This window comes from Mycteria americana, chromosome 1, assembly GCF_035582795.1.
Source record: "Mycteria americana isolate JAX WOST 10 ecotype Jacksonville Zoo and Gardens chromosome 1, USCA_MyAme_1.0, whole genome shotgun sequence".
In the NCBI taxonomy this organism is placed as follows: domain Eukaryota; kingdom Metazoa; phylum Chordata; class Aves; order Ciconiiformes; family Ciconiidae; genus Mycteria; species Mycteria americana.
This window is the reverse complement of record NC_134365.1, coordinates 2,001,919-2,014,295: the sequence shown is the minus strand read 5'-3', so window position 1 is coordinate 2,014,295 and position 12,377 is coordinate 2,001,919. Positions and strand designations below refer to the sequence as shown.

Here is a 12,377-nt window from a genome sequence, read left to right as displayed (position 1 = left end):
TTATGTATTACTATGGCAACTTTTTTTTTTTCCCCCTTTTGGACTTTCATTTTTACACTGCAGCTGAACTTGCAGGGAGGAACAAATGTTTGAGTTATCACCTGCAAAATTGCTGTTTATGTTGCATTTCCAAGAGCTTCCCAGCCTTTTTTTTTGTTTTGTTTTAAAGCCTTTAGCTTTTACCCCTGAACAATACTGAATATCCAATGCTTTTGCCGATTTAACACCCCGCACCCTTCATATGTGTTCTGCGCCCAGAGGGGTTTTTAACCCTGTAATCTCTCTTTGTCAGCTCAGTATCCCACATACTCAGCATGGAAACACACGACTGGCTCCCAGCTCGCACGTTTAGACGTGGCCTTTACCATGCTCCAAGACCCCAAACTTGTCGATAATGCAGAGTTGCAGACGCTGTCAGTAGGAGGAGCAGAATATCGCACCCTGAAAAGTGAGATGGTTTGGAGCAGTAGCTGTGAAATTAAATAGCATCTGCTGCAGTCCTGTGCTTTTGCAACATAAGGAGCGGTCGAGGGAGCTGGGCTTGTTTAGACTGGCAGAGAAGATGCTGAGGACAGGGCTGTCTCTCCTCGGAGGATGACTCTGGACACAAGCATTGTGGTTCTCCAGCAAGAAGCAAAAAGGGATGTTATGTTCAGTCCAAGCCTTTGAGCAGAGCTGGGAGCTGGGATGTAATTCCCTGATCTGATTTCCATGGAGGAGTCTGAACTCCCTGACTGCTTCTTTGAACTCCCTGACTGCTTCTCTGAACTCCTTTGACTGCTTCTGGATGCAAGACACAAAGCAAAATGAAAGACAAGTGAGGAAAAAGTGAGCAAAATTAACATTGCTTCCTATACTCATTATGTTCAAAGAGAGAAAACAGTAATACTGAGAGAAAGCTGGAAGACCTCTTTATTTTTTGTTTTTCTACACTTGAGAGCCAAGTTGGGTTCGCCTGCTTTTTTACTGCTTCTAATGATTACAGAGGCATCACCTGAAAGTGGGAGGTTTAGACAGTGAATGCAAGAGGGCACAAAAGACCCCAGAGCAATGTTAAGAGAGGCAAAAGTACTTTTAAAGACTTTCCTTTCTGTGCTCCCAATTTCCATTCCCACCTGCCCTCTACGTGCTTTTCTTAGAACCATTTTCAGAGCTGTTTTTATACTGTTTCCCCTCACTTTTTGCCTTGTCTGGATTTTCTTTTGCTTGGCACAATGCAGATGCTGTCTCCCTTCCCCTGTTAAGCCCCGTAGTGTGGACTGGCTGAAGTGGGTTAGAGCAGTGTAGTTAAATGAGTTTAATACATGCAATTAGAATTGTTATTTTTCCTTTTTCCTTATATTAGATTCTTTCCTGGCCTTGAGTGATTTGAGAGGAATAACAAGATTTGTGACATAAGGAATGATCCTGTCTTTTCTTTTCTTCTTCTTTTTAATTGAGGGGAGGAAAAGAAAAAAAGGTTAAAACTTAGCCTTTAAAAATCAGAGTCAAAACACCAAGTAGGTTGCAGGGTGACAACAGATGCTATCTTGCTCATCACCAAAGGAACGTGGGCCTTTCTGCTTTAGAGGTTAAAATGAGAACTTATCTATTTGTCCTCAAAAATTTCAGTGAGGTTTTTCTTAAAGAGCAACCAGCCTGCAAAACCTGCTCTTCAGGTGGGGTTCGGCAGTTCTACATTTCTTTGCTTATAGATGACTGCTTTATTTTCTAAAGTTTATGGGTCAGAAAAAATAAACCTTTTCAATGTGCCTATGTTGCAAACTCAGCTTGGGATTTGAAATCTCGTAGCTCATGAATCGCTACCAGTAATAAAGGTTTTTAAATGAGCAACAGAGACTGAGCCCAGGATTTCCTGTATTTCTAAATGGCTGCTTTATTTAATATTTGGATTTTAACAGCTGCAAGAGCACATATACTGCAGGGCTTTCTTTGTTTTTATGTTGGTATTTAATTTGTCAACTGCTTTGGGACCTCTTCTTGGTGGGATGCTGTTGGGAATTGTTTTACTGGGATGTTTTCCTTCGGAGATGTTGAGAGAATTTGGGCTTTGAGAAAACTCTGCCAGTTGAGGCTTTGAAGGAAGGTTTGCTCTCATGATATTGAAAACCACATTCACTCAAGACTTGAAGATCTTTATAGTAAAACAGGGAACCCTGAGAAACTGAGCATGCACCAAGATTTTCCCTGTGGGCAGACATCAGCTCTCACACCCTAAAAGAGCACGCAACTAATCTAAGTAACTTTTTAGCACAAGAGAAAACGCTGACCTGCTCAGAGAGCGTAAAGTTAATTTACTACCAGGCTTTGCTTCTAGCAGTTGCTAACGATTTCTTTTTTTTTTCTGTTGCAAAGGAAAAACTTTTAAGGGCTCACTGGCAAACAGGGAGCTCATATTCCTCCTGTGGAAGGGCAATTTAACTTGCAGACAAAGACTTGGGGGTTGCATGGCTGGACGGGAGCTACTTCTCCCAGTGGGAGCTAGGGAGCTGATCTGCTCCGTGGAGATCTGGGCTTGATAAATGAGGCCCATGTGTGGTGAGTCACACTCAGCTGCCACCCGCCTCTGCTGAGGCCCCATACTCATCTGGGGATGCCCAAAGTTAATATTTGCACCTGCTTTTTGCTTTCTTCCTCCAGGTTTTCATCCAGAATCGGAAGAGTCGAGTTCCCTTTTGCAGACAGCGGTTTCAGTGCTGCAGAGCTCCTACTTGGACTCCACATCTCAAGACGGTTTTCAGTACAGCCAAGCAATTCTGGTGGAAAACGATGTTTTCCTAAATGAGGTAAGGCTGGTGGGGGAGCAAGGTGTTACTGGCAGCTCAGGAAACAGTGGCATTTCTTTGGGAGCTGCAGACATCTGTAAATGCTGGTTTATTGGCAGGTCTTTCATTTGTAGCATGTGACTGATCTGCCTGCCTTGTAGCAGGCAGCCTTTGCAGTTCCTGACTGAAGGGAGCCTTTCCTTTGCTTTCTTGCACTTCTTCCTTCCCAATCTGATCAGGAACAAAAAGTCCATTCAGCCAATGTTGCCAAACATTCAGCAGGAGTTCCTAGAGCAGGCATTTGGGGCAGGTTGAAATGCTGGTTTGATACCCAGCATTTGTCTGCCCTCACACCTGTGCAGGCACCAGTTTTAACCTCATTTCCCTTTCTCCAGCTGACTGGGGTGTGTACAGAACCACTTTTAAAATGCCTTCATCCCTACAGTCCCACTGTCATTGGCATGGAAGACAGGCTGCCTCCTCTGGGGACTGGAGATGAGCAGTCTGCTTGTTGTCATGAATTAAATAGAGCTTAGACATTTTGGCTGCCTAAAGCTGGGATAGTCACTGTGGAGCTGGATAAAAAACTGGGAAAGCAGGTATCAAGTAATTTATTGATTTGCCTGTGAGTTCTAAAGTCAAAATAAGCAAAAGCAGTGATGAGACTGTTTTCTTATCTTCTAACCCTGTTTAAAAAAATCCCATCCTTTTACAACTTCTTTTATTAAAGCCCCAAAATGTCATGGATTCAGACCCAGCTCTCTTTGCTCCCGTGACGTTCTCCCTGTCTGCACTGAGAACGTGCTCTGCTTTAATTATCAGACAAAAGAAATTGCAGTAATGTGTTACTTGGCTGTAGCCAAACCCTCTGAGCTGTAGTCACATGATAGCACCTGCCCTCTAGTCAAATAGTCTAGGCTTCCCTGGCCAGCAGTGAGAGAAAAAGAGAGGTGCCCCCAAGCATCTTCCCTTCTGTAGGCATCTTTTCCACAGCTGAGATGATTTGTCTTCTGATGGCCATAGCTGGCTACTAAATGTGATGCTCCACCAGCCCACATGCTGCTCAGTGAAACAAGCTCCCCAGTAGCCGACAATGTGTGGCAAGAGGGGCGAGGTGGAATAAGGCTGGGCTTCCCTGGGATGAGCACAGCGTGATACTGTGGGGCTGGATGTACCTGCTGTCCCTTGGAGGACATTGAACGTGTTCTGCTGGGGACAAAGGCAGAGACAGACGGACAGACAGATGCACGGATTGGGGGCCTTGTGGTGGGAGACTGGGTGTACACGTGCCTGGGGGAGGGAATGATGTGTGGACCCATGAGCTGGTCCAGCATCACCTGGCTGCTGCCAGCTGCCCCATACTGACCACGACTGCAGTACTTGGGATATGCTGTCCTCACACCATGAACACACATCACTTGGCTTTGGCATGAACCGACTAGAACAAAGTGTTGTTGTGTCTTCTGCAGCTCAAAGCTTTTGCCCAAGCAAAGGAAGCTGCTGGGTACAGCCAGAAGGAGCTGGAGGAGACCTTTGCATTTCTCCTGTTTGATAATGAAGAAGAGGTAACCTGAAATTTTATTCAGCTTAAGAAGTTTGATGCCAAGTGCCTGGACATGTGCTCTGTCCCACCAAAGCTAGCGGATCTGTTAACTGAAGTGTCCTGGCTCTCTGTACCCCAGTTACCAGTGCAATTACTACTGTATAAATAGTCCGGAGCAAGTTCTGAAAGCAGCTCCTGGGAGGTTTTAGTGATGGATCTTATTTTGCGTCTCTCCAGTTGATTACTGTTTGAGATTTGGCTGCCTCCTTTGCCCTCTGCAGGGAGATAGAAGGAGTCTCCCTTTGTCCCAGTGGATTTATGGTCAGGTACAGGCAGGTGAAACCTGTCATATACGCTTAGAAGAGAAAAGTACCTTTGTGAGAGAAGACAGGAGTTTGGTGGTTTGGGGCAAGTTCCCTTGGTTTTGCCATCTAGGTGGAGAGAGAGCCTGACACAACTATTGGGAGATAGTTATTCCTGCCCATTTTTCACAAGGATCCTTTTGATTTTGTGAGAAGAGTTTGTCTACACAAGGATGCTCAGGAAATCTAGTGAGAATTCACTTTTGAGGTGATTTAATGATGCCATGCTAAATCACTGTGGGGATGGTTTTGTTCAGGATGAGAGTGGCCTGAATGCAGTTCAGTTCTGTTCAGTTTGGACTGAGCTGCAGCAAAATAAACCACTTTCAGTCAAAGTTTGGGAGTGGGAATTGTCCCGCTTCATTTTAGCTGTTTGAAATTTAGTATAGTCTGTGCCAAGTGACTGAGATTCTTGTACAGACCCTAGGAAAGATAAAGCTCTCCAGAGGACAGTTGGACCTCCTTTAATGCAGGCATCTAAAATCCTTGGGATAAATAGCTCTCTGGAGGTGCCTCTCTCTCCGTTGTTCAGAGGAGAGATCTAGCTGGCTAGTCTAAGCTAGACTCTTGCATTTTAGCAGGCAGAAGTTTTGTGAGATGAGTGCCCTGTGTTGCTTATAAAGGGACTGAGTACAGTTTGGCTGGTTTGCTTTTATTTCTCACCCCTAATGAGTTCAAACTGCTCCTGTTGTCACTCTGGTCAATATATATTTGGTCTTTGCACACTTTGATGAATCAGCTTTGGACATGGATTAAATCAAAGCCGGGAAGATGCTCCCAAAGCAGTAATTGTGCCTATGGAGGAGTGAGCACAGAGTAGCAAATGTCCTTTGTTTCTTGCCAGCCCCGTTGCATTTATTTTTCCATAAATTGCCCACGCAGATAAAGAAAGTGCAAAGTCCAGCCTTGTGCTTGCAGTGGTTTCTGGAGATGCTGGATTTTTTCCAGATTTTTCTAAGCTTTTGCTTCCACAGAGGTTTTTGTAACAACACTTGATAAATACAAGTACTTAGTACCTGAAACAACAAATTTTCTTCCTGTTGGTTCTTCCTGAGGACACTGTATTTAGTTTTCTTTATGCTGCGGGTGTTTGGGGACTGTAACGATCTGTAATTGACTTGCAGCATGTTTGCCTGTTGCAAGTATTTTGCCAACTGTCATGCTACAGATTTCAGTAGCTGTGTCCCTTATCTTTGAAAATAGATGGTAAAAGAGGCTGTCTCTTCTTTTGAAGGCAAAAGAGGTGTGTCAGACAGGGCTCCGTGTAAACAGCAGTTCTATTTCCATGCTTGGTGACCCAGCAAAAGGTAAGATTTCCATTCAGAGGACCAAGAGACCTGTTTGCTGTTCTGGGGGTATCAACTCCTTTAAAAACAAAAGCCCAAACAAACTCCTGGTACTGCCTTGTTATTTACTGCAAAGATGCACGGAAACTCCTGTGTTTCTTGCACGGGAAACGGCATTTGTTTGGATCAAGCAAGCAGCAGTGTTTTCCTTCTGCCCCCTCAACCAGATTAAGATGGGATCTTCCCCAGGGAGTGTTATTGTCTCTTCACCTCTCCATTTCAGAGTTGTTTTTTTTTTTTTTCCCTTGTTAATAACCACCTTTGTCACCAAAGTGGCTTTTTGGCAGCTCTCCCCACCAGTTTGCTGTTCAGAGTCCATTGCTGAGCTTTTGCCAGCAGTCTTACTAATAACCAGAGCAGATCGTGACATGTCAAAGCCCTTTTCAGTCTGTGCTTGTTCCTTGCCCAAAGGTCTGGGGCCTCAAGACGTGCAGTGCAGGACACGTTACTCGGAGAAATCCTTCTGCCAGAAGCAGAATGTCTCCCAGCCTCATCCCACAAGTCTTTGCAGGTCAAGGTGCCTAATTATTGAATAGTCAATGGCAGTGAATGCAAAACCAGGCAAGAACTGGTTATTTATCTGGGTGTATATCTTAGTCCTGATGGACTGAGATGAATATTATGGTGTGTCTCTTTGTAGCCCTTCCCCTGCCCAGTCCCTGGTTCCCCCCATGTACTTCTCTACCCATCTTGTCTACAAATACAAAGCAGGAGTGAAGAGCCACGACCACCGCCACACCCTCCCCCCCTCCTCCCCCCCAATAAATCCACATATGATAAGCCCTGAGCATGGAGAAGGGATGGGAATAAGCCATGTCAGAATAGGCCCTGTCACAGGGTAGAAGGTTCATGTTGGCATCTGGGATGCTGAAGGGCCATAAAGAGCCAAGGAAGGGGCTTGGGAGGGTCTATGCCATGCCATGGGCCTGCTCTTGTGCCCTTGCAGTGTGTGTCCCCCATGTATAAACATCCACGTTGCCTTTGCCTGACTCCAAATTGAGCAAAGTACCTGCCCCACTTGCAGTCTGACCTGGAGGGTCTTCACCAGATGCTCCTGTAAGAGACATGCCCTCGCTCTGTATGTTTTCATGTAGTATGGGCAAAACTGATGTTCGCTGGGGTCCTTCCCCCAGGAGAAACCCAAGGTAACTCCTTTTCTAGAGCTGACCCTGAAACATATAATGCTGTTCCATACCAGCAGTCAAAAAAAGGAAAAGAGTCAGAAAGAGTTTCACCCTTTTTATGGCAGCAAGCGCTACTCTGGTTTGCAGCACTGGGTCTGCAGAGACTCCCATTCCCACAAGGAAGGTCCTCTTTACAGGGTTTTTTTGGCAATCAGCTTTACTTGACAGATGATTCACGTTATCTTGCATTGCTTTGTTTTCACAGGGGTTTATATTTCCAAGTATGCAGACTGTCTTCATCCAAGACCCTGGTATCATGGAAAATCAGGCTACATTGTCATTTGTAAGCTAATAAAGGTAAAATGCAAGTCTGTCTTTTTATGTGGAATGGTTCTCAGAAGCCACTATGCAGTGCAAGCAGCTTTTAAGGAGACATTGGCACCCATAACTGTGGTGGGGTGGGGTGTAAAATCAGCTCTGAGAGCTCGTCGGGATTTTTGACTATGGGATATGTCAGACTAGAAAGCAAGAGATCAGACTGGGCTTTGCTGGTGGCCTGCAGGGGGGCAGAGGATGCGGCAGACCTTCCAAATTCCACTGCTGAGATCAGAAATTGCCATAGGGTCACCTTTTTCCCTGGTCTCTCGTGCATTTGGGGGGTTTGAGGGGGTAACCGAGATCACGGCCCCATTCCCTTCCTCCATGGGACTGGTGTGTGGTACTTTTTCCCCTCCCCACGGGCTCCTGCTCTCTGTAGCTGGCATGGAAAACACAGTGCTCCCGTTGGTTCTCCTGAGCAGTGCAGATTTGGCTGCCATGCTGAGCTCGACCAAGTCAGGCCCTCCTGTTTGGAAGGATGCAAATGCACACAGCCCCCTCACAGTAGGGAACGTGAGGCTGCCAGCAACACTGTCTTTGGGGAAAAGGAGGATTCAGGGGTCTTTTAAAATAAGTTTTTGCAAACAATTATGTGTATTCTTTTTTTCTTTTGGTGAATTTTCTGCCACAGGGGAAGGTCAAGGTGGTATCTGAGAATTACACAACCAGCTATACCTGCCCATCTCCTGGCTATGACTGTCACATTGCCATGAGCAGAAACAACATACCATCAAAGACCAGCCACTGCCAGGCCTTCGAGCAGAGCCAGGTATAGGTTTGCAACAGCACTGTGCAGACAGCTCACTTACGGGCTATAGGGGAACACAGCGCTGGCCCAGGTACCTCTCTCGTTCCTCAATGTGTTTTTTCATCAATGTTTCCGTTCTCACCCCAGTATTACGTGTATGAAGTGTCCGATGGCAGCACTGCTGAGCGGCCCAGACAGATCTGCCCGTACATAGTCATCGCTTGCCAGTACAGGGAGCCGAAGGAAATGCCTGTCTTGGCTATAGAGAGCCTGTAAGCAACTTCTTGTAATTCCAAAATACCTGGTCACTTTTGTGGGCTGTTTTCCTTTTCCCATTGCTAAATGTTCCTTTTTTTTCTCCCTTTTCTCTAGACCTGAGCTTAACCACAAAGGTAGGAGCATCTGGTGGTTGTTTTTGTTTTATAAATGTACCTTTCCCTGTTTGCTCTCCTCTCCTCTCCTGCTTTCTCTGAGCTTTTCTCCCTTTTGCCTGTAGCATTGTACTGTCCATGGAGGGGGCAGCTCTCCATTGGGGGTCAGCTTTTGTGCAACATCGCCCTGAGGACCCCATACAGCTCCACGATTCCAGCCCAGCTGTAAGTTGCCCCTTTCTCTTCTTTCTGTGCAGTTTGTGGAGTGTGAAGCATTATACCTTTGGGTGTCTGTGTACCAGCAGAAGCCAGTTTTGTCTCTCTTCCCCCATCCCTTCATTGGTCAGCATCTTCTTGCAGCTGCACCAACTTACCACCTGCACCGTCGGGGCAACCGTTGGTGTCAGGAAAGTGGTGTTGGGCAGCCAACGGTGCAAGTATCACAGCAACAGCTGGATGAGGACATGAGATCAGGCCCCGAACTGCAGCTGGAAACAGCTGTATTTTCTTATCTCTTTTTGTTAACTGCTTTGGGACGTTTATTCCAAATCAATTATTCGTGCTTGGGATTTTTCTCCTTGTGAGAAGTGGGCTTCCTGATGGTGCATGTATGATCAGCCAGTGTTTACAGATCAGCATGATGGCAAATAAAGTATTGAGGTAACTAGCATTCAAAAAAATGAGATATTTTAAAATCTTCAGTAGTCAGAAGGCAACCAGCAGGAGCAATTTGAAACAGCCAGTGACAGTCAGTAACAGAGCCACCAATATCAGTGTTTGGAGGTGTTTCCAAACAGGATCCTCAAATCGGCTAAGTGCTAGGCAAGCTGTGCCTTCTCCAGCCTTCTCCAGAACTGCTTTCTCTAGTTTCACAGTGACCAGGGCAACCAGGGCTCTTTGCTATGCTTAATTCTGGGAGCCTTTTATGCTTGTGATCTCGCCCTCTGCTGCTGTATCCCCACAGGCCTCCCAATCTGGACATTAACCACGTCATGGGTTTGTCGGACTTGAAGAAAAAGCTACCAGCAGCTGCATTTGGGAAAAGAAATTACATTGGGAATGAAGGTGAGTGGAAAACCCACTGGCACGATGAGTAACATCTGCTTGTGCTGTGCCATAGGAATTGCCACAGGGCGTCAGAACTCAGGTCCACATAGCACTGGGTCCTGTCTTGAAGGGTGGCTGATTGCAGATAAACAAGTTAAAATGCCGATGCAGCACAGGGATGTTTTCCTGACCACGCTTCATATGGTCTCCTGGTGTGATATAATCCTCTTCCCAAAGCAGCCCTTTAATCAGCCCATTCCTGGGACAGGACAAGGTGGGAGACCTTGTTTTGAGACCTCTGCTTCCATCCTGCAAGGTGCCAAACATGGTGCAACTGAGAGCAAATGCAGGGAGACAAACTTTTCCCTTCTTACACGACCTCCCTATGAGGTGAGGGACGCTCCACCTCTTAAGGTCTGATCCAGTGTCTCCTGCATATGGGCACATGGCAGGTAGCTGCCAGCCAAAGCCAAAAGATGTGGCTGCCTGCAGTAGCTCTGCAAGTAGTCACGGGTAACCTACTCATAACTTCAAGGGGACTGACAGTGAATGACAGTGTGAGAGGAGTCCAGAGATCTTGGGGAGAGGCAGGGAATGCTCAGCAATAGGAAAAATAGAAGCACAGGTTCGGGGAAGGGAGAGAAAGGTTCTGCTGTCCCTTAGTGGTGCTGAGAGACCCCACTTGCCTATAGTCAACCACTCTCTGTCCTGGTCAGTGCAGAGTGAGGAGAAGAGGACCTGTGTCTAATTACTCTTCGGGTTTCGTACTGCTTATTGCTTTTTGGGTTGGAGTTTTGACGAGCCTGGCAACTCTCAGCCCCAAGATGTTGAGCTCCCGATGGCTGTGAATGGCTGCCCATTGCAGCGGACGTGCAGTTACTGACATGGATACTGCAGGTTGCACGTGGAGAGCTCTGGATGTGATTTGCAGGTGCATTTCCATGTCGTCTTGCACCAAAATAAGTGTGGGCTGCTGCAGTGTTGCCTCCCATCTGTGTATCAGCTCTGCTGAGCCAGGTCAGGGCACTGATCGGGCCGGCTGAAAGTGGGGGGAGGCCACAGCAGCACTTGATAAAGGTGCCGTGGAGCAACAGTCTTAAGATCGGCTGGTGAAAGAGAGGAAATACTTGAACAGAAGAATTTTGCTGTGAAATTCAGAGGGGTAAGGTGGGTCCGAGATCTTGCCTTTGTTAAACTCCTTTGGGGATCAGAGTGTGGAATAAGGATGCTCCATAGCAGGGGAGAATATGGCATGTTAGAATGAGGTATTTCCCTCTGAAAGGCTCCCTGTCTCTGTTGAAGCACGCAGCATTGGTTAAATTGCTTTTGTTAGCTGCAGAGATAAGATAGGAAACATCTCCTCTGAACCATGGGTTGAAGAGGAAACTCACTGCAATATGAATACATATACACGCTTAGGAAATCTTGATAAGTTTTGTTTTTTTTTTTCCCTAAAAAAACCCCCAGTGCTTCCAGCAATTGCACACCCATCTTTCCTGGTACAGGAGCACTTTTTTGTTCAGAGTTCATGCAAAAGGCACTATTTCAACGTCAAATTCTCTCTCTTTTGTCTGCAGTCTGCTTTCAGGGTGTTTACTTCAGTCTGTATGAAGTAGAAATATCAAATAAGGATCAATATAAAATGGATCAGTTAGTAGAAAATCTAAAGGAAAAGGACTTGGTAAGTATTTTAAAACACTGTTATTCCGGGAGGAAAGTCGTCTTTTAAATGATCTCTTGAAACTTTTGGTGACGCTATTTACAGATTCTGAACTAATGCAAAATGGAATTAATTTCCCTGCTTTAATTATTATTTTCATGCTTGGTTGTTCTCAAACATAGTTTAGTCTTTCTGTATATAAACTGTTAACTGAAGATTACCCACTATGAGCTGGGAACTGATTTCTAGGGTGAGCATGCCCTGCTGAGCAGAAGGCATTAGATGAGGCAAACCTCTTTTGGCTATGTTTATGCTAGATGAGATTACTTTATTGTCTTTATTAATGATTTTCCCCCTGCATTGCAAACAGCATGGTGGACAAAGACTGCAAGGGGATCTTATATATTAAGAACACAGAAGTAAAGTCCCCCAGTGCCAGAATGATAATTACTAAGCAAAAGACATAAGCTGTCACGTGCCTGCCTTTCTCCCTTGTAGCTGAAAAATAGCCCCCACTCAGCTAGATACTCACAGTTACACTGCGGAAACCTCATGGGCTTCCGGGAGCTCTGAAGATGTTGAGATTTATCCTTTTTTTAATGGGGAATTTCCCTTGCGATATATTATCTGATAAGGCTTTTTTCCCAGCACACTGGGGTCTTTTTGTTCCCAATGTGATCGTCACATCTACTTGTGACTCCAAGGGATGAACTTCAGCCCTGTGGAGCACAGCACCTGCGTCTCTGTTGGGATTTGTGGTTGGTTTGGCTTTGCTGGTGGTGGTTGCTCTCTCACATCTGATGCTTCCTGTAGATTCAGGGTTGTAAATTCATGGCCACAAACTCACGGCTGGCTGGGCACATCCTCCCCTTGCTATAACTTGGCAGCAGCCCATGAACTGCCTGGAAGTGCTGTTGCTGTGCAGCACTGCTGAAGAGCTGCCCACCGATGTGCGGCTTCCCACATGTAATGTACTGGAGCAAGTGTTTGTTGTGGATCCCTGTAAGAAAAACACTCTGACTCCCTAAAGTAT

General features: G+C 45.9%; 1 protein-coding gene across 2 annotated transcripts in view; it reads left to right on the top strand.

Annotated features, from left to right (window-relative positions):
- The window catches only part of TASOR2 (transcription activation suppressor family member 2), a 45,674-nt gene that overhangs the window by 9,072 nt on the left and 24,225 nt on the right, over positions 1–12,377 (top strand). For both annotated transcript variants that reach the window (XM_075514537.1, XM_075514621.1), the window contains exons 2-11: positions 2,641–2,786; positions 4,235–4,330; positions 5,905–5,977; positions 7,406–7,497; positions 8,150–8,287; positions 8,414–8,538; positions 8,639–8,658; positions 8,763–8,862; positions 9,602–9,702; positions 11,262–11,365. In XM_075514537.1, coding sequence (XP_075370652.1) covers positions 2,641–2,786; positions 4,235–4,330; positions 5,905–5,977; positions 7,406–7,497; positions 8,150–8,287; positions 8,414–8,538; positions 8,639–8,658; positions 8,763–8,862; positions 9,602–9,702; positions 11,262–11,365 — 995 coding nt within the window. The remainder of the gene's footprint in view (positions 1–2,640; positions 2,787–4,234; positions 4,331–5,904; positions 5,978–7,405; positions 7,498–8,149; positions 8,288–8,413; positions 8,539–8,638; positions 8,659–8,762; positions 8,863–9,601; positions 9,703–11,261; positions 11,366–12,377) is intronic.